This window comes from Strix aluco, chromosome 2, assembly GCF_031877795.1.
Source record: "Strix aluco isolate bStrAlu1 chromosome 2, bStrAlu1.hap1, whole genome shotgun sequence".
Taxonomy (NCBI): Eukaryota; Metazoa; Chordata; class Aves; order Strigiformes; family Strigidae; genus Strix; species Strix aluco.
The window spans coordinates 6,550,269-6,571,481 of record NC_133932.1 but is presented as its reverse complement, the minus strand read 5'-3'; the positions used below and the strand labels follow the sequence as shown (position 1 = coordinate 6,571,481).

General features: G+C 47.3%; 2 protein-coding genes across 4 annotated transcripts; one reads left to right on the top strand and one right to left on the bottom strand.

The window, feature by feature from the left end:
• Positions 1–461: 461 nt before the first annotated feature.
• On the bottom strand, positions 462–17,700 carry TENT5C (terminal nucleotidyltransferase 5C). Of its 2 annotated transcripts, none has more exons than XM_074809348.1 (2): positions 17,591–17,700; positions 462–6,493 (listed from the first exon to the last, which is right to left on the bottom strand). In XM_074809348.1, the coding sequence occupies exon 2, from the start codon at positions 6,464–6,466 to the stop codon at positions 5,294–5,296; it is 1,173 nt and encodes a 390-aa protein (XP_074665449.1). In that variant the 5' UTR covers positions 6,467–6,493; positions 17,591–17,700; the 3' UTR covers positions 462–5,293. The 2 variants fall into 2 exon arrangements, with proteins under 2 accessions (XP_074665449.1, XP_074665439.1); XM_074809338.1 differs by lacking the exon at positions 17,591–17,700 and adding an exon at positions 9,368–9,433.
• DUSP12 (dual specificity phosphatase 12) lies at positions 16,911–20,835 on the top strand. 2 transcript variants are annotated; one of them, XM_074809361.1, is made up of 6 exons: positions 16,911–17,326; positions 17,417–17,530; positions 17,618–17,736; positions 18,652–18,804; positions 19,486–19,736; positions 20,355–20,835. In XM_074809361.1, exons 1-6 carry the CDS (start codon positions 17,043–17,045, stop codon positions 20,514–20,516), a joined length of 1,083 nt encoding a protein of 360 aa, XP_074665462.1. In that variant the 5' UTR covers positions 16,911–17,042; the 3' UTR covers positions 20,517–20,835. The 2 variants fall into 2 exon arrangements, with proteins under 2 accessions (XP_074665462.1, XP_074665470.1); XM_074809369.1 differs by having other exon boundaries at positions 16,918–17,326; positions 18,708–18,804; positions 19,550–19,736.
• The last annotated feature ends 378 nt before the right edge of the window (positions 20,836–21,213 follow it).

Here is a 21,213-nt window from a genome sequence, read left to right as displayed (position 1 = left end):
AAGAGCAATTGCTGACTGTTTCTCCCCTCCTTGGCTCATGAGTTGAGGTAGGCAGGAGCCCCTGACTGGAAGCAGCATATAAACTGGAGTGCATCACAGAACACTGGCAGGCTCTAGCTCAGACCAGACACCACCTAACAGGCCTAGGGATGTTCCTCGACATGTTTTAAAGTCAAGTTGAGACCAGAAAATGGTCAGAGAGGGCAAAATAGAAACTGTCACTACAATGTGAAAGATGAATTGTGTCTCACTTAACTGACTAACCTTCAGTAAGTTGAGGTAGATGTGTACATTCATGAGGGAAAAAAAAAAAAAAAAGTACCTTGAATAATATCTAAAACCAAGCATCACTGTGTATCCCATCACTACTTCTCCCCCCAGTGTACTTTTACACATTGGCCAGTAAGTTCCACAAATACTCTGTCAGCACTATTTAGATGCAAGAATTACTTGAGGCAAGCAATGTTTAGCATAAGTTTATTTGCACAAGTATTTCAGAATCATTAAGGTCCAAAACCCAGTTTCCAAGAATGACAAGTGAACACCACAGTGCAGAACAGCAGACAAAGTTCTGTGACCAATCTCACATTTGGGCTCATCACAAATCTAAATATCTCATTTTGCCAGCTTAAAAACAAAACAAAATAGACTCACTTCTTCCAAAGAGGTATGAGACAGATCTTCCAAAAGCTGACTTCTTTTAATAGTAAAAAAATAATATAAGAGATAAACATAGAAAAAAAGGCCTTCTAAATTTCAACAGAAAGTGCAATTTTAATCAGAAAGAGACAAGCCCAATTCAGACATTTCAGTGAGTAGCCTTCTCTTCCAATATGAGTCAGGAAAACCAGAATGCTCCAACCATTCCCCCCCAAAGCTTCTACAACTACAGCCCAGGATCCCATTTCATATCTAGTTTCATTGAAATTAAAGAACATATATGAAATACACTGCACTGTATTTAACAAATGGTCGAGTAAGACTTAGATGCAAAGTCTAGAACTATTACTATCCATTTGGCTGTCCCAGTGCCCAAATTTGACCAAGTTGCCAGTGACTATGGTCAACTTATTGCTTATTCCTGTGCCTAACAATTAAGGCACCCTGACTGAATGAGTTGAGTGAGAGGGATAGTGAACAAGCACCATCAGTACACTGACAGCTTAGAACTGAAGCAATTTGTCCAAGTTCTCTTCTAAGAGGCCTTTTCCCAAGCACTCATAGTGATAAGCAGAGGTCACTGCCAGCATTAGGAGTTATTCTAGTGATCAGAAACCCACAAAGCCTAGGCACAAAACATACCAAATGCTTAACCCCAGAACCCAATCCCAAAATATGGGTCTTTAAGTTTCAATAAAAAGCTTTAGGTATTCAGACTAGATTTAAATACTACCTACTGCTTTGTGGACAAGATTATTAAAGTGTGAGGATCTTTTGAAAAATGATTATTCCAAAGCAAGCAGTAGTCCTCAACCTCCAGCTTAGTGATTGACTGAACTAGCTGAGGACAAACACAGCAACAATTAAATCTTGAGCTGAGGAAGCACAAAGCATGCTTTGCCTTACAACTTTTCAGAGTGACCGTGAATCAGCACAGGGATTTTACCAAAGTGACTAAAATCCAGTCTACTACTATGTCTCCTAGGTAGCGTCTTTATAAAACTAAAAAAAAATTCTATCTTACAATGAAGAAGTCACACCAATAAACTGTAAGTCAAGGGGGACTTGGCAATAAATATTGACAACAGATGCTTAACCTCAGACTGGCTTAGCCCAGCAGAGCTTAAGTTACAGGAAGAAAACAGCTATTTTAGACCACACAGTCTAGTTGACTAGAAGCCTAGTCCTGAGGAATGATACACGGATACAAGACTTGCAGTCTAGTGTTACTGCAGCTTTGTTTTGATGCCACTGCTCCAAGGGAACGTGTTAGGGTAATAGTCTGGAGTATTAGTAGTCTTTCTCTAACCTCCATGTGACACACAAGTGAGCAACAGAGGATAGAGCAGGTTTGCAGAGGCATCATTAAGTACCGAAGGGAGACTGAATCAAGCAGACAGCCTAGACTTGGCCTTGGGTCATCATTTTTACCCGCTTTTACCTAGCGCTCGTGTTACTCCTTGCTCCAGAGGCCACCATAAACCTGAACTCAAACCAGCTAGCACACACCAAATTAAGCCACTGCCACGTGCAACAGCAGACTGTTGGGACAACCTGAAACAGAAAGGGGTAGACTGCTTGCACCACAGTGATGAACAGCTACCAAATATTCCAGCTTTACCGGCCAAGCCAGGATTATTTTGAAGGCAATGAGATGAACGGCGTCCCAGCAATCCCTTACGCAGCAGGGTCAATGCAGTAGGTAGCGTGCAGCTTCAGGAGACAGTTTAACTATTCAAGAGCTTAACATCCAGGCTACATAGCATTGATATTTTTAATATGCAAGAGCAACTTAAGAGCCAGGCAAGGAACGCAGCAGTCCTGCAAAGCTTAAACCCAGGAAAGTCAGCTGTTTGGGGAAGAAGCATTCAACGTAAAGCTTCCTTAGAGGCCTCGGCAATAGGTTACATTAGCAAAAGCACAACATTTACAGCACAAAGCTTAAATTCTCTGTAGCTCTATCTCAGTAGAAACCCAGTAAAGCCTTCTTCCTAGCACTTTTCCAATAGATGCGCCTGGCCTGATGTTCAGCAGCCAAGGTGTTCAAAGACTGGTAAAACATAAGTCTGTTTCAAGCTTGTGAGGAGGACTCCTGAGCACCTGACCATTTCTTCTACATGAGCTGATGCACTGGAAGTTTCTAAAGATCAGCCATGAGATCACACAAGACAGATACATGAGTCTAAGCTATTTGATGTGTAAACCAGTGTCCCTCTAGGCAATGGTGTACTTCTGCAATGGGTATAGCTTCGGCTGGCTTTAAAAACAGCTATTTAAGAGATGATAGCAATTCCAAACTCCTAAGCAAAAGAATTCCTTCTTTCTAGCAATACTCTATACTAGGCCACCTCTTGCCTTGCATGCAGTAGTTATTCACACCTGCGTCTGCATCCCAGCAGTAAGCTTGCACTAAGTTTAACACACACAACAACACTGGCATCATATTCGTTTTTAAAAAGCCTTCCAAATAGTCAAAGTCTTGGGTGAGAGATGCCTTGTCTGTAAGCTATGTCAAGTCCAAGCCACAGTTTGTGAAAGAGGCTGGGTTCACTTTCAAGTTTAGCTACTTTGGCTGACTACTCAGGAAGCCTTTAATGACAAAAACACAACAGAAGACACCAAATTATTTGTCTATTTGTTACTGACTGTTGTTTACAAGACTGTTCAAAGAATTAAGCTAAAGCATGCTTGGCTACAGTCTGCTTTTGAGATTGTATCCCTCCCTGCCTTCCTAAGCCAAGCGAAAAATTCTGAACAAGAGTAGGCTCACTGCTTTACCAAGGCAGTCTTTATGAAGTAGTTATAACGAGTGAGAGAACTTGCAAAGTAACCAGAAGTTTTTGGTCCTGATTGCTGCACTGTTACTGTTCTCCACCTTGAACAGAAACCATACATTGGTGTTTCACCTGCTTTCCGCTTGACCTTCTAAGCTTAAATCATTTGTTTGATCAGGCACTTTGGTTTTGCAAGCTTGCAGAGACAACTAGAAGTCATGAAAAAGGTTTAGCAAACAAGTATTCTTAAACATTGCACCAGTACATATTAAATAGCTCTAAGATTTGCCTTTCTAGTCTATTTCTCTGGTTAAGCAAACTCAAGATCATTTGCTATATGTATTTTACTATTCAGTGAAAATCATCCAGTTCATATACCAGTTTCTAATACAGCTATATACATAACTGGGGAATTCTTAACCTTCCCTATAAAACAGAGGAGTTTCAAAGCAGCAAATTCAGCACACACCCTTTAGGAAGGTCAGCCCCTTACACCTCCAAGGGAGTTCATACTCCTCCAGAGGCTATTCTGAAAACAGGGGCAGACTTTCACCACCCACAGTGTCTGCAGAGAGCTCTGCTTAGGGTTTATATACCTCTTCAAGTGCAGGTTAAGACCAGTAAAGGGGAAGAATTTGATTAACCACTCAAAACACCACCTTATACAGTGACCCAGTGATAAACCAGTAAGTTCAACCCTTAAGTGGTGACAGAAAGACAAGCCTTCAGGACCTGCCTGAAGTTGTTCAAGAAAATCGTTTTAGGAGGCACTTTAGGAATTTATACTGTGGCAGGCGTGCACATCATCCTGCAACTTACAGTGGTTTAGGGATTTTTTGGTGTGGGTTTTTGTGGTTTCTTTGCTTTTTGTTTTTTTGCTTGCTGTGGACCTGTGAGGAAGTTGGGCCAAACCTCAGTGTAAGAGCTGTGCTACTTTCCAACTGTGCCAAAAATTGTTTCGAAAGATGCAGTCAGAAAGGCTTTATCTTGAGCCTGGACTTCACTGTATTCTTCCATCCTAACTGTTCAAACTGTGGTTCCAATTCTATTTAAGGCTTCAATTCCTTATTTCAAGGACTTTTCACATTAGCAAGTTTTAGATCACATTTTGGTGCAAATGTTTAGAGATGCCACCTTCCAAATTTTTGTACTCAAGAAAAATTTAGCCAGCTTATGCTTTAGAGATAGACTAACTAATCCATCTTCAACTTCCAAGAAATTCATCTTGAACTTGAGGCAGGACCATACATCCCTAGGTACTACAGGAAACAACATGTAGGCCCTCTACAAGACAGACAGTATCCATATGGTTACCTGTTCCACACAGACAGAAAGTAGAAGCAGCCCAAGTTCAACACAAGCCCACTCTTCCGCAATTAGTTCAATAGAAAGTTGGCCAGAACTTGAACTGAGGAAGTGTAGGTTATGCAATGAGGTTAGGCAATAGAAAGCAGAGTTTTGCTACCATTCCAGGAGTGGCTTCTGCTCTGCTCAAGACATTTTACAGTCTTTCCTCTATTAACTAACCTAGTTTACTGAATACTCCACTTCGATCCCATGTTAATAGCCACTTCCAGAACTAGTACCAAGTTTTGTAACTACTCCTCTTAACAGTTAGCTGCTGGTTCTCTTCTCCTAACGAAGAGGTAATAAGGCTTCTTGGCATTTGTAGAGATATACTGAAAGGTTCATAGCAGGTCACCTGGTTGCATATTCCTACTGCACACCAGGAAATGGACAGTCCAATGCAGCCACGTTTCCATCGGAAAACCTCCAACTTACAGTTATTATTTGTCTGTATATACACTCAGCATCTTGGCTTCCAGTAGCCTCCACTCAAGAACACTCAAGTGAATCAATCAATTGCAAGGCAACCAAGTGGGGTAGGACTGGCTGTACGGCACGGGAGCATTTGCAAGATAGTAGTTGCTGAAGTTTACGTCACTGACATAAGGTGCTGGCTGGTAGTAACAGGTAACATTAGTGGCATTAGGGATGATGTTTTGTTCTGCCAGTACTTTGAGTGCTAGCAGAGAAATCAAGTTGAGAGTCTGCCTTCGCTCGTGTCCCATGAGACAGACCGTGCTCTCATTCACCACCCTGCGCAGAATCATGAGGTAGTCATATTTCCTCCTTTCTTCTTTGGAGAAGTGGTTCTGGAGGTAGGTCTCTAGTTTGCGCTGCTGATCCAGGATGTCTGGGAAGTCTATGAAGAACCGGGAGCACATGTAGCGCTCTAAGGTTTTGATCTCATCCTTATCCATGGGCCTGAAGTCTCGTACTAAGAGGTTACTATACTTCAGAAGTCCACCACCTCTGATCTCTTCAGGATTTTTGGTAGCTATCAGTTTGTTCTGGAGGTGATCAAAAGCTGCTTCAAAGTCTCCATACATGCTCTCCCCAATCACAGTTGGATGGAAGTGCTCCGACATGGGGGTTTCCGAGTAGTCATAGTAAAAGAGCAGGGAGTCCAGTATGATTTGGAAGGAGTCCACACTGAACTCAAACTGTCGCCTTATACAGTCTACAAACTTCAGCTCCACATTCCTGCCATGTTTGTTGGAAAGTGATATCAAGCTCCAGCGGTCAGACTCTGTGTATACCTTGACTAGCTTCTGGATGTAGGCTTCCTTCAGTGTTACTGGACTGATTTTTAGCTTGCTTACTCCTTCTGGCAAGAAATTCAGGAGGGACCGCAACACCACATCTCGAACTAACTGAAACTCTGCCTCACTTGGAAGAGAAACTTGAAAAATGAGATCCAGGTCTTTGCATCCCAGCCCGTTATCCTTGACCAGAACATGACCAGCTGCAGAGCCATTCAGACGGACATCACGTACCACAATGCCTGCTTCACTCAGCCTACTCCGAACCGTCTGAACAATGTCCTTCAGGGTTATCTTCAGCGTTGGGAAGTTACCTCGTCCATGGATTGGAACCACCTCTGTAAGAACCTCATGCAGACGGCTGACCTGCCCCCAGTTCAGTATGCTGCACGACATGCAGTCTGCGTTACTTCCTTTGCCTGCCATCTTCAGGTTTTTCTTCTCCAAAAGAAACTACAGGGAGGTGGAATAAAAAAAGAAAAAGACAAGTCAGACTTTCTGTTCATGCTTCCTAGATACATCCTATGCTCTAAGTTTCCACCTATGCACACAGATATAAACTAGAAAGAAATAATTCTACGTAAAAATTATTATCAGGAAGACTTTCACCTGAAATGATACTCAGCTTCTCTATTGGTGCAGGCACAAAATTTTAGTTGTCATTGTCCTCCTACAGTGAGGTAGAATTAAGTACTTCAGCAAACCAGTTTGTGTCAAAGGGAAACTATCAACGAAGATGACACATAAGCTTGACCTAAATACCACCTGCAGCACCAGTCAATGCCAGAGGAGCCATAAGTGCAAAGCACTTCTGAAAGTTAAGCTTTGAACTTGTTTCATTACACATAAAGCTCAAACTGCTCTCTCCAGTTAACACAATGGAAGACACTCAGGTGTTAGTTTCAGAATTTTGACATCCAATCTTTAATTGTGTGCTTTAATTACGCCTGAGATGTGTGAAGAGGAAAAAATCATATAAGTTTTTCCTTTCTTAACCATCCAGCATCTACCACTCATGGGCTAAGGGCCAAGTACAGCTTGCTCCTGCAAAAAGGTACAACACTTCAGCATCCTGGACAGAATTTCAGCTACAAAGTCAGGTAAGAGAACAACACAATTTGCACTCCAGTCTTCGTAGCCAACTCTGTTCTTCAGACACACTGCATAATCAAATGACCTTTCTGGAAATATTCATGCTTGCCCCAATCTTTTGCTCATTTGTGGAGGGCAAACAAGCTGTTAAGAGCTGGCATACACTTCGATGAGGTTAAGGCACATGTAGTGTTGCACTTTAATACTACAGACTTAAGAACCTCACTGGCCAGACATGGGTCACAGCCTTGTCTGAACTTCTCCACTTTTTAAGGAGTCTTGTCACAGTTGACCAGATCATTCTCTTGAGCTCAAGTGGCTTGTGTTTTGAAGTATGCAGATACTTACATATGTTCCACAGTCATGCAACTCCAACTGGTATTAATACACTTTTCTCTTTTTAAGTGTTCCAGGTTTCTATTGTGGCCAGGTGCTTCCTGCCAGCTACAGACTAATTCAGGCCTCACCTTCTTCTGCCCCAAGTACTTGTGAAGACCACAGCTGCCAAGGTCAGACTTAAGGTAGTTAACTCCTGCCTACCAAGAATTGCTTAAAACCCAACCATACAGTTTCCTAACATGCACCAACATAGTGCACGGAACACCGTTTAAGCAAGATTCAAAGAGCAACTACTGTCATTTCATGCCTGTCCTCTTCCAGCTTTTAATTTTTGAGCAGCTCTTTTGACCTGACACCTCCTCTACAGGAGAGAGTCAAATCCCAGATAAAATATACAGTAAAAATGCTCACAGAGAAGCAATTTCTGTCCTTGAGCATGAGCTGCTGCACTACAAGCTCTGCTGCTACAGGTCACATCAGCTCCAGTGGGCACAAAACCAACCTGTGATTCTCAAAATTATTAGTCTAGGACAAATCAAGGGGTTCTTCAAACTCAATCCCTTAAGGCTGCAATGCAGCATAAACCCAGAGGCATCAAGCCTGCCAGCAGTTGCCCTCAGGCACTTCAAACACATTAAAGTACATTTTCATCTTAAACCCACTGTATTTTCATTAAATCCTTCAGATCACTAAAGAACACAAGAGCTTTCCATGACTTCTAGCTTGAGCTGCAAGTGCTTTCAGCTACTACCTCTGAAAGCTTTCCCTCACCTCCTTCCTGATGTAGCCTTCTCAGCAGCCAAGACAACACAGACAGCCCACCCAGGGACTAGAAAGGACTGGCAGCAGTGCTTCCCAACCCGCCACATACACCCCCTTCTGCTGGCTGATCCTCACCTAGGAGAACAACTCGTGTTGCTGCCCTTGTGGGGGGAGGATGAAGGATTGCATTTCCAGTTCAGGGGAGAGCTTAATTCTCAGGCTGTGAACCTATGAAGCCTCCCACCCCCAAACCACTCACATGTTTGCCTACTCTGCAAGATTTATGTCAGTGACAACAGGATCTTAGTGACTTTAACATATTTGGGATACTAGCAGTTCACATGTCTCTTGTTTCACCAGCAACATTTTCCATCACAAGAAGACCCAACACCTGAAAATGCTCATTCACTGGGGGAGAAAACAACTCTGAAGCTAAAACGGGCACTATCTTCAATACCAAGTGTAAAGAGTACTGAAGCTTCACTTGGATGCAAACCTCAAATCAGAGGCAGAAGGGGAGTGAGGACAACACACCTTCACCTTTGTCATCATGAGCTACATTACTCCAGGGCAGCAGTTTTCCCCCTGTACGATACAACTTGACACAGCCCCTCAAAATCTTTAGACGACCGTACCTCCCGCCGAGCAGCACCCCTGTGACACTTCAGTGTTACAAGTCCCCTCCAAACTTCAGCGGCACTGCAGGCGGCGGGGGGGGCGGTGAGCTCCTTTTGCAAAACGTTTTCTCCCGAGTGGAGAGATGAGCGGGCTCCCCTGCACCCCTCAGGGCGCCGCCGCCCCCCCCCCCGCACCCCTCAGGGGGCAATTCGCCCCCCTTGTATCCCTCAGGGGGCAATTCGCCCCCCCCCCCCCCCGCACCCCTCAGGGGGCAATTCGCCCCCCCCCCCCCCGCACCCCTCAGGGGGCAATTCGCCCCCACCTCGCACCCCTCAGGGGGCCGTGCCCGCGCTCACCCGGGGCACGCGGAACGTGCCGTTAAACGGTTTTAAATAACAACAACCATTGAAAAAGCGCTACCAAGCGCTTGCCTGCAGGAGACTCCTCCTGTCAGTCACCCCGCCCGGCTCTGCCCCGGAGCGGAGCCCCGAGCCCCGTCCCGTCCCCGCCGCTCACCGCTCCGCTCAGCCCAGGCTCCCCGCGCTCCCCGAGCGACCGCGCCAGCCTCCCGCGCGCGCACCCCGCTGCCCCCCCGCGCCCGCCCCTTTATCGCCACTGCCCCGCCCCGCCCCTTCCCCCCCCCTCCGTGAGGTAAATGGCGGGCGGGGCGCGAGGCGGCGGTACCGGGAACGGCCGCCTCAGTAACGGCCGCCTCAGTAACGGCCGCCGCGGCGGGGCTCCCCCCCCGCCCTAAATCTCCGCCCCGCGTCCCAGCCCTCCCGCCGCGGGGCGGCGGGGGCGGGTTTGGCCGCCGTTCGGGCCGCCGGGCGCTCGGCCCGGGAGCCCGGCGGGGATCGGGGTGGGGAGAGCGCGGGGGAGGCTGCCCGCGCCATGGAGCCCTCACCCGCCCCGCCTCCAGGGGCTCCCCCCTCCCCGACAGGTAGCGGCAGGGGTGACCCAATGATCGCTTTCCGACCCCTCCTCCGGGTATGTCCGGCTGCACACGGAGGGGAAGGCCACGGCCTAAACGTTTCAAGGGAATAACGGAAGGGAGGGAAGCGGACTACAGCGAGCAGCGGGCTGAAACACAGCATGGGTTTCCCAAAGGTAACCTTGGTCTCAGAACTGTCCGCATAGAGCTAACATTTCCAGGCTCTGCTACAGAGTTTCCTTCGGTGCCACATCGGAAACAGCCAAACTAGGAGTTAAGACAAAAACTTCAAGGATGCGATCTCAAGGACACGGCAAAAGTGTTGAGAGAGCGAGAGGCTGAAAATCCCAGCTGTGGGAGGCACTGGAGACATGGGGGAGGACGAGCTATCAGGAAGCAATGAATTACTTGGAGATCCAGAGTAATAAAAATCTGCTGGCCTTTAATAGTACATGGTGCAAAAACATGCGCTGCGGGGATAAAAGCTACAGTTCCTGCTGTAAACCCTCAACGTTTCAGCAAAAGAGGACAGAAAGGACCTGGGATATTTGCCTTCTGTGGGATAATCGGAACTCAGTACACAGGAAAAAAAGCAAAAGTTATCCTAGGACAGGCCAGCTGACATATTTCTAGTAGAGCTAAAAAAGTATTTACAAAGCATTAGGGAAAAAAACCAACACATCTGTTACACTGTTTGGTCACACACAGTCAAGAAAGATAAATTATAACCTGCACACACACAGAGGGAGAAGAGCTGACCTTGTAAGAGGAAACTGAAAAGCCGCTCTTTGCCAAGCAAACACAAACAGACTTTGCCTTGTTTCACCAACAAAGCTGAAACTGAGCAGGAATATAGGGTAGGTTGGTTGGTTTATTTATTTATTTTTCTCCGATAGCTCACTATTGGGATAAATAACAGGAAACAAAAAGAGCTATTTAAAGGATAACATTGACACAAGAATCACATTCAAGGCAAATTACCATCTTTTTGCCCCATGAGATAACCATGAATTCAGAGCATCACGAGAGGGAGGGAGGGGAATAAAACAAACTCATTTGAAGACAAGGCTAGGAAAGAAAATACGTAATATGATTGTGGTGGTACAGAGTTGGACATGAGGATCCAGATCTCTCTCCACATCTTTTTCCTGTGTTTCTAAAACAAGAAAGCTAATAGGGGACACAAAAAGAAGTAGTAGCAGAGATGATGGAGGCATAACCACCAGTAAGGAAATGTCTCACTTGGAGATTAAAATAGTGAATGGTCTCATCTCTTAAGAATATTTCTTCAGCAATATTTCTGCCTCAAATACTATTGTCTTATGACAATAACTGATTATTTTGGACAGTATATTTTCTGTTGCCCCCCGGGCAAACAGCAATTAAATTACATGTTGAAAAATATTTTCTATTTGTAATATTCATTAGATACCAACAAAGGCAAAGATAAACTGCAGCGCATACTGCTATTACAGATGTTAAAGTCTTACTAAAAGGTTCACAGTTTACATTATTTGTTTAGAAGTTCTTGTTTCACAAAAATGTTTGAAAAAAGAGAGTTATCTCCACTCTGTCTCAGAGGATACCTGGGGTGTTTTCTGCCTCCTCTGGTTTGCAGACCTTGAGTGTTTGTCAGTGGGAGTGCAGCACTCTCTGCAGTGAATTTAGACCTCCTGACAATTACACTTGTTCTTTTTAACCACTTTTCACTGGTCCCACAGAAGGGGTTCATGGGATGGGATTTTGAAACGCCATTTAAAGTCTGCTGGACCTGGGTAAGTTGCAGGAATAACAAGGTAATGAACGCCTAGGAGAGCGAGCCCGTTTCGCTCTGAGGAGAGCTGGCCTGCTATCCATCGGCCCGTGTCTGCGCACTGCGTTACTGTGCCGTGAGGATGGAAACTGTGGAAGCATGCAGCCCACCCGTGGGAGCACACAGCCCACCGGCGAGATGAGAGATTAAGAAGCATGGGTTACTGCTTGGGTGCTGTGGCTGCCGAGGTGGCTCTGATGCGGACCCAGACTCAGCTCTGGGGTACTGTCTTAACATTTAACGTTTATTTAGGACTGACTTTGCCACTGCCAACTGCAACGCTGAGCCTAGGGAGAAGTAACGGATGATCCCAATCCTGGCAAGCCGTCCTTTTTCCTGAGAGCGACTGGGATACAGACAAATTCCTGCCGAGAGGCAGTGAGTGGCAGCAGCCGCAGTCCCCCTATGCTCTTGGACAAGCCTTCTCCCACAGCCGCTCCACCCCTCATCTCTGCTCGTTTTCCCTGAGCCTCCTCCCAGCTACAGTCCCCCCTCACCTGTCCTGCAGTGTACCCTATATCAGGATACACACCACAAGACCCGTTTCAAAGGGTTTTCAGGAAGGAAGAAGGACCAAATGGCTCCTGGGATGGCAGTGAGACGGGGAAAAAGAGTCTGGAAGCTGCCAAAACAGAGGCAAGTACAGTTTTATGAACAGAGTGCACCTTGTTGATTTCAATCCAGTAAATAGGGCAGCAAATTTGGCAGAAGAAACGCACTTAAAAACTTGTAAGTCAGCTCAGTGACCTGGCACTGTCAGATTAGTTTCCTTACGTGATGCATTGCTGAACATAATGTGTCATTATAAATCTTGGTTGCTACAGCTGTTAAAGCCATAAGGGGGAGCAGAGTTATTAATACACGGTAGTAGTAGCTGTCATGCTCCATTCTATAATTGAGCATCAAATCTGCAGTTGGGAAACTCTTCTTTTTTGTCTGACATGTGGCGTAACTGCGTGTCTGCAGATGCTGAGAGCGTGGAGACAGGTAGGAACATCCCACCCACGTGGGGCTATGGTGAAATCCTCCTGCAGAGTATCAAGAGTGAGGCCCTTTCTCTGTCACTGGCTGCCTTTACAAGCCTTTGAGGTTTCCTGTGGGGAGATGCAGCAATCCTTCCTCCTGATACATGGATAAAAGTAGACACGTGAAGTCCAGTATAGACGTGCAGAGTGTACTCATGCAGGGAACAGCGTTCTTTCAAAAATCTGAGGTTAAATTTGCTGTTAAGAAGCACAGCGACATCTGGGAAGTTCCTGCTCCAAGGGATGAGATGCTACCGTGTAGGGCTTCCCAGCTCCCACCAAGTTCTGAGCTCAGCAAAAGCCAATAAACACCCCTTCTCTAAGAAATGCCAGCAGGCCCCTTCACCAGCAGGACCCGTGCAAAGTGGGAGCTCCATGCTCCTGCTGCGTTTAGACACGAAGAGAACACAGAAACCTGGAGTCGCTGTCTTTCACGAATGTCTTTTTGAAGATGTCTCCACCCTTTAGCCCTTCCACTGCCTTGTTGCGTGCCACCTCTGGCAACTCGGGCTGTGGGCTGCAGACTCCTTCTCACAAACCCTCTGATGTACACGCCCAAAACTGCTTAAAACCTGACGGAACGGAGCCACTCGAATGTGTGACAAAGTACACAGGCCAAATTCTTCCAGTAGGGAAGAGGAGGTTACGCCTCTGCCTGGGCCTCCAGCACTTTTGCTTCCACAGCAGGAGACTCAGTTTTGCTGACCCAGTTGTGCTGTGAGGCTCCGGAGCGGGCAGCCCAGGGAAAGCCCAGCATTTTCCTTTCCCTTATGAAGTAGCAGGGCAGACCCATGCTGAGATGGAATGCACTCACTGGAGCGAGTGGGCCACGGCCCGTCATCTGACTTGTTTTTTTCCTTGCACCTGAGCTTGCCCCAACTGCTTAATTAGTCACACGGTTTCCTGGAACCCAGGGGGAGAACGAACCGTCAAAAATTTCGGTGGTGCAGGAAAAGAAGACAAAGGCTGAAGGAGGAGGCGGAGGTGGGGGGAGAAAGAGGGTTTGCAAATCAGACTGAAAAAAAATTTACTCTGATTTGGGAGTTGTGAACAAACTCAGGACACGTCACGTCAGGCTGCAGGTGGCAAACACAGCAAAGGCAAGTACAGAGAAACACCGAGGTTTCGGGAGCGCAGCCTTAGTTGTGCGAAGCTCTTGGGTGCTGAGCTGCCCATGGACTCTGCCCCACGCAGTTTGTACTTTCCTCCACCACAGGTTTTCTCTTTGAAATCACATCTTTTTCACATCCCCTTATCCACAGCTCTAGCAACCAGTGTGGAGGAGTGTAGTGGTCACATCACGACTGGGCCAACCCCCTGGGAGTCTGCATCTGTGAGCCCTACCTCTCGCTTCTGCCACTGGTTTTAGTTGCAGATGGTAGTTTGCCTCTGCAAATTCACAGATTTGAAGGCTAGTGGAGATGATTAACCACCTCTTAGTACTCATGTAATCCCTGGATAATATAATCTCACCACAAAACTCACTGCACCTTCAATAACTTGGACTTGCCTGCAGAGTTTCTTCAGATCGCTCAAGAGATGGATAATCCAGTGTTTCCCCGTGGTAGTTTGCTGCAGTTGTTATCAGCTCTCACAATTAAAGGTCCAAACACAGTTTGTTCTGTTTTAAATTTCCACCTGTCTTTCTTTTCAGCATGCTCTTTTTCCCTGGTAGATTATATGGGCTGTTACTGAAAACTTGTATGAATTCTTTAAGGTGTTTTCAGTAGGCCCTTTATATCTAGCTGGTGGCAATGGCAACTGGAAAAGAGGGTTTGCACAGTTCTATAGCTTAAAATAATCTAAACAAGAGCTGTCAGAGACTCCCCATCTTCGGAAACACAGCCACGCTCTTTCTTTTGGGTCAGGTTTATGCAATTTAAAACTAATCCATCCAAAGAGGGGATTTGCCTTTGGCTGGAGCCGCTTGCTAGCTGGGCCAGCATGTGATCACACCGGCACCAGGGCAAGCACAGGAGATGAGGCAGGATGACAGCGAACTTTAAGCTGCAGTGGACTGGCAGTCTCGGAAGCCTTGGGGCCCATCTCAACTACAAAGAGCCATCTCCATCTCCTCGGTGGGCCACCAGCACCACATGGAAGCTCTGCAGCTCTGGAAGCCGCTGTCCCACTGTCCATCTCCCAACGAGGCTGGATGCTCCCCGCTGGCACTGGTGAGGGAGTCCTTGATGAGCACACGGGTGGGTAGCAGCCCCAGCAGGACCTCTGTGGTGGCCCATCCCTTCTGCGGTGTGACAGCTACTCCCCGGTACCCCAGTTCCATCTGCCTCTCCTGTGGGAAGGGGATAACAATCTCCCTTCCCACCAGGTTTTGGTCTCACCCTATCAAGTGTCGGTCTTAACCTCCTCTGTGGCCAGCCGGCATCCTGCAAGGATCCAAGAGGCCCTTGCAGATGTTTTTGCAACAGTTTAGCCTACAGCTGTCTCGTACAGAGCTGTGCTACAACACTCCTCCCAGTAATGGATAATCAGGGCTTTCAGACTCTCTTATCTCATACAGGGGAGGTAGGGTAAGGTTACACATCCCACATGAGGAGATAGCTTTACCATAGCTCTTTCTAGTGAAATCTGACATTTTACCTGGGCTCAGAAACTTGCAAAGTCTAGCCTATGCTGGGGAAAACTTGCAGCTATGTGGTAGAGATCCCTCTGGACAAAAAGACTTGAGGAGGAAGTGAAGTGTTGGGGTCTCTGGAGACAAGAAGGAAGAGCTAAGTCTGGTGATGTGTTGGGTGGTAATGTTGTGCACAGGCATCCTGCTAAGAGCTAAGAGAGAGTATCCTTGTCTATGGGAGGAAAAGTGAGTGCTTTGTCTACTTTCACCATAGAACAGACCAGAACCTTATGATGGGCAGAAAAAAAGTGGCTGCACCGAGATTTCTGCATTGCTCCAGTCTTCAACAGTGTCACACGGACAACCTTGGAATCAAGGAAGATTACCAGAATACATGATTCCTCTTCGTTAAACTGCATCGGATTTCAGTGCTGAATACAAGTCATAGCTCACTTAACGGTAAGACATCAGAATAAAAATCTGGATTTAGTTACAATTCCTGTTTTGTAGTTCAAAATCTGTTGCATGAGAGCTGCTGTAAAACAGAGGAGTGGGGCAGTTTTCAAGCTGGGCCAGACATTTGATTTTCAGTGGTAAGAGCCTATTCAGATGTTTCAGACGAGGCCAGTAAGGAATCATTTGGTCTGGCTTCCAGTTTAGGTTGCAATGGGAAGTGTAACCGGTTTGTAACGTGCATAACAAAAAAGGTTCACGGGGATGCAAAACCTGTGACATTAAAAAGGTGCTTGCAGTTGAGTCTGGAGTGAGAAGCCTCCATCTAGAAAGAGTTAAGGCTAACTGCTGTCTGCTTTCTTCAGCATGCCGACTGTGCTCCCACTTAGGTGGATGCGGCCGTGTAACAGACCTTAGCAGCAAGCTGATGCATTTTCCAGCAGACTTCCCATGTGCTTGATTTCCTTGTCTCAGAGAATCCTGCTCACAGTGACTGTCCTACAAAGTAGCCAGGGATCGCACAGTAAGTGAAGGCTCCTCACAGTCCTGCTGTTTGGTTTTAATCTCCAAGCCAGCGATTCACAACCATGAATCTGGATCACAGCGTGGCTTCCCCAGGCTTCCCAAATAACTGCTCTTCTGGGTCTCCTTTCTGCACCATTGGCATCACAGGACTATTCTGAGCAGTAAGGATAGCAGAAATCCGAGGAGCAAGGATAGCAGAAATCAGAAGTTCAGACTGGGTTGGATTTTCCTGGGGGGTTTACCTCTGATCTATCTGTATCTATTCTAAACCCCACAGGAGGTTGCACTGAAGCAAACTCCAGGCACCCATCTGGAAAGAGCAACCCACCGACTCCGCGCAGAAGAAACCGGTTACGAGAAAACCACTCTGAGAGTGTTGGAGAATCATTTCCACGTCATCTCCAAAGTAAAAAAAAATGTCAATGCAAACCACACAAACAGGGGCAAATGGGGGCCTCAAAACCACAAGATTAATTTGAAAATAATGGGAGTCCAATCACAACGTATTGGGAGATTTTTTAATAAGTATTTGTTTTCTGAGTGTTTGTAAGGAGGCAGGACAGGAAGGTGGGAGACTCCTTGATTTTAAAGAGGACAAGGTGACGACGGCCCACGGGTGACACTCCGCCCCGCCACAGCCACGAGCGGCACCGGCCCTGCCGCCTTCCTCGGGCTGCTCCCGGCGGGGCCGGGCCCAGCGGGCCACCGCCCGGCGACAAGGCGGCCGCCGCCGTCTCCATGGCAACACCCTTCCCCTAGCGCCCTCGGCTGCCGCGCGCGAGGGAGGCCGGGCGCCATCTTGGGAGTGGCGGCCGCGGCCCCGCCATCTTGGGGGCGGCACCCTGCCTGGTCGCGGCGGGCTCGCCGCTATGTCGGCGGCTCCCGGTTGCCGGGGCGGTGGCATGGTGCCGGTGCTGCCGGGGCTCTACGTGGGCGGCGCGGAGTCGTGCTCGTCCCCGGAGTCGCTGGCGGCGGCGGGGGTGGTGGCGGTGCTGACGGTGGACGCGGAGGAGCCGCCGGCGGTGCCGGGGCTGCGGACCATGCACGTCCGGGCGCGGGACGAGCCCGGCACCGACCTGCTGAGCCGCCTGGACGACTGCGCCGCCTTCATCGGCGAGGCGCGGGCGGGCGGCGGCGCCGCCCTCGTCCGCTGGTGAGGCACGGGGCGGCGGGGCGGGGGGGCCGGCCGCCTTCCCCCGGGCGGCGCTCCTCATGGCCGGCCTGGCCTGTCCTTACCTTGCAGCCAGGCCGGGGTGAGCCGCAGCGTGGCCGTGGTGACCGCCTACCTCATGAAGACGGAGGGACTCGGCTGGGAGGAGGCCTACGCCGCCGTCAGGGCCGCCAAACCCGACGCCGAGTGGGTTCCCCGCTCCCCGCCCGCTGACCCCCGCTCCCCACCCGCCCGGCGCCCCCTCACCCCGCTCTCCTCTCGCCCCCGCCGCAGGGTGAACCCCGGTTTCCAGGGGCAGCTGAAGCTCTACGAGGCCATGGGCTGCGCCGTGGACAGCAGCAGCGCCCTTTACAAGCGGTACCGGCTGGAGATGCTCACGGAGAGGTACCCCGGTGAGAGGCGGGGGGGGGCGGCGGGGCCGAGCTGGGCCCCGGGAGCATCGGCCTTGAGCCGGGGCGGGTGGTCCCAAGGTGGGGCCGGGCTATCCTGAAATGGACACAGAAGGCCATGTCAGAGGTGATTGACTTTTTTGAGTATTGCCCTCAAAGCAGCCGAGCCTTCAGTTGGCAGGGCAAACGTTCACATCGTACTGGCCCTAAAGAATTCCAGCTCATCAGTGGGGAGGGAGAGTGTCTTTGAGAGATGCCTGAGAAATAAGATCCATAAGGAACTGTTCTCTTTAGCAAAATGCAGCAACGGTAAAGGTCGGTGTGGTACGCTTCCTGATTTTTATGTACCTGGCTAAGCAAAGTGAACATCCTCTAAAAAGAAAGCACTGAAATTAAAAAAATAAAAGTAACAAATGCAAAACTGAGATAAAGTTGAAATGAAGTATGAAGTAGACTTTCATACTTTAACTTGACAAAGAGTGACTCTAGTAGTAGATACATGTGCATATGTGTAATTTTATAATAAAATAATAATCCGTAGCTGTTTTGCAAGATCTGTGTTGCATATTCAGCACAACAGTGCTCTCTCTCTCCCTGTATGTGTCATTCTCCCCAGCAGTTCCCGTTCATAAGCTGACTTTCTGTATTGTGTGCATTAAAAGACTGGCAGAACTGTTCTAAATCCTACTCTGCCTTTACCTTCTGTTTAAGTAAGAAATCAAAATGCAACTATTTTGCCATTCTTAAGGCCAAAGTCTAGATCCCAATTCTTGCGTTTAAGCAAATCTTAGGTGTGGTGGGATGAAGCTCTTTCATTTTTAGCTTATCTAATGGAATTGGTGAGCAGACAAATAAATGAGAAGGTGGCTTCTGCATGCTGTGACAGCGGCAGAGGCACAGTGCTGTCTTGTCCCACAGAAATGCAGCGTGGCTGCACTGATCTGATTCACAACTTGGTACTGACCTCTCTGCAGAACTTCAAGACTTGCCCCGAGAAGTCTTTGCTATTGATCCATCTAATATATGTCAGACTCCAAACACAGAGGTTCTCTACAGGTGCAGGAAATGCAGGTACTGAATCTTTTCTATGTCTGCATAAAATGTCATTTTGATATCAACTGAAGAGAAAAATAGCCCACGTAAATCAATGGGCATGTCATTATTTTCAGGACAGGGATGAGCTCTTGCCTAAGTTTCCATGCCTTGTGTGCCACAAAAAAATCAGATGAATAAAAGTGTCTTAGGAAATACAGAACTTTTTGTTCCTTGGAGTTGTGCAGCACTTGTGCAGCCTAACCTGCCACGTTCTACAGGCAGGCATAATTCCGCTTGGCACTGTGAAGTTACTTGCTCTGAAACCATAACTTCTAGTTTTTGACAATCAGTTTCTCCAGAAGAAATTTCTGGTAGATTTTGGGGTTTACTGTATTTAACTACTTTTTATGGATTGCTTAAAGTGAAAGTGAATAATCGTGCTATTTCCTATGTGTAGGTTTCTTCAAGTATATGAGCGTAGATTTAAATGTTTAGTAGGCAGGAATTGTTTAAAAATAGATCTATATAAAAGACGGCATCCAGCTGTGGGGCAGAGCCCAAAACTACAGAAATCACTAGATTTGTTAAGAAGCAACCCTGAATGGAGTCAGTGCCTGCTGACTTTCTTGACTAAATAAAAAAAAAATGTAGGATTTGTAATCTTGTTTGATTATTTACTCTCAAGAGGTCCATGTCTCTGTTTTCTATTGTCTGTAGGTTTCCCCAGTAAAAAAAAACAACTATTTTACTTCTTTTTTCCCCTCTTTGTCGTGGAGGGCAGGCGTGCTCTGTTCCGTAGCTCCAGCATTTTGTCCCACGCGGAAGGAAGCGGACCAACAGCCTTTGCCCACAAGAGGATAACGGACTCTGCTCAGCTTTGTGGTGATGGCCGAGAAAAATGTACCTCTTACTTCACCGAGCCCGTGCAGTGGATGGAGCCAGCGTTGCTCGGAGTAATGGAAGGACAGGTAAAGGGCAGCACATGCTTTATTTTTTGGGTGCTTTTTTAGCAAAGGCTGAACAAACTCTTTCTGTTCCCTTATGTGGAAGCGCCCCCCCACCAAGGACCTAGGTCTCCCGGCCTTTTTGGCATGAATTTTGCAGCTTACGAACAGATTCTTAAATACCCTTTTATAAGGATAAAATTATTAAGGATAAATCATTATAAATTATCCTTTTATAAGGAAAGGAACTGGTGATCTCGTTGGACTGAGAACACAAGCCAGGGTGTTGGAGAGGGTTTGTTGGCTGTTTTTTAGTATGAGAAAAGAGTTTGTGGGATTTACAAAACCTGTTGTGGTCTCAGGCTGACCGAGGCTTTCTGGAGTCTGGCAAAACTGTCCTGGAACCACATTGAGTCCGAGCAGCTGCACTTCCATCCCCTCCCTTCTGCCAGCACAGCTGTCTGCTACACCCCAGGGCTGAACAGCCATGCCAGTTGAGCTTTTTTGCCTGTTTTTGCAGCCCATTTGCATTCTGTGAAGTGTTACAAGGGAAGGAGCAGGCTCAACACAGGTGTACCATAGAAGTACCTTTTAAATAGACACACGTCTGCGTGCACCTTAGTTTGTGTGTTTTTCTTGCAGCTTCTGTGTCCCAAATGCACGTCGAAGCTGGGCTCCTTCAGCTGGCGGGGTGAGCAGTGTTCCTGTGGCCGCTGGGTGACGCCTGCCTTCCAGATCCACAAAAGTCGAGTGGATGAAGTGAGGACGCTGCCAGTTGGTAACTTCCAAACTGCCAAAACCTGAACTTGTCGCTTCCCTCCGTGGATTTCTTAATGTCCACGGAGAACTGCTGGCTCATCGGTGGTTGCCAGGAGCGAGCTTGTGACTTCCAGCCCTTTGTAATGTGGTGGAATTACTTGAATGTCTGCTCTATTCAAGCTTGTTGTAGCTATAATATATATAAAATAGCAAAACACTTCACAGAGGTGTTACACAGTGGTAAAATATGTACAAAAATGCCTGAATATGATGTTTTTAATACATTCTCACTTCATCTGTTGCTATTTACAGAAGGTCTCAACTCCTCATTTACAAGGAATGCTAACATGTTACTTCCAGGCTGTGGCCAGCAGTGCTGCTTATCTTCTGATCCAGGAGTTATAATCAGTCTGTCTGAAAAACACAGCTGAGATTTTTGGGAGGTCTATTCCACAACATGAGGTACACAGCAGGGAAATACTTCTTAAAAGATTTATCAAAGTGCCAAAAGGTGGTACAATTACAACAGTTGCATTAGTATGCGTGGCAGCTACTAGCAGCAAAAGGCAAGTTTACAGTTATACTTTAATTGTCATAAAAGTAGTCCTGAAAATGTCTACCCCAAGAATATCTGTTCCATTCTAACTCTTTCCTGTAATGGCTGAGGAGATTATGCAAGCTGGACAGGAATAGGAGAACTAAAGTAAAGCATCCCTGCCAAATTGCTGCTTACAGGTTTAAA

Coding starts and splice junctions, on each gene's coding strand:
- TENT5C (XM_074809348.1), bottom strand. CDS start 6,466: ATGGCAGGCAAAGGAAGTAACGCAGACTGCATGTCGTGCAGCATACTG.
- DUSP12 (XM_074809361.1), top strand. CDS start 17,043: ATGTCGGCGGCTCCCGGTTGCCGGGGCGGTGGCATGGTGCCGGTGCTG. Junction 17,737..18,651: donor GCTCACGGAGAGGTACCCCG/GTGAGAGGCGGG, acceptor CTTGTCCCACAG/AAATGCAGCGTGGCTGCACT. Junction 18,805..19,485: donor TACAGGTGCAGGAAATGCAG/GTACTGAATCTT, acceptor TATTGTCTGTAG/GTTTCCCCAGTAAAAAAAAA.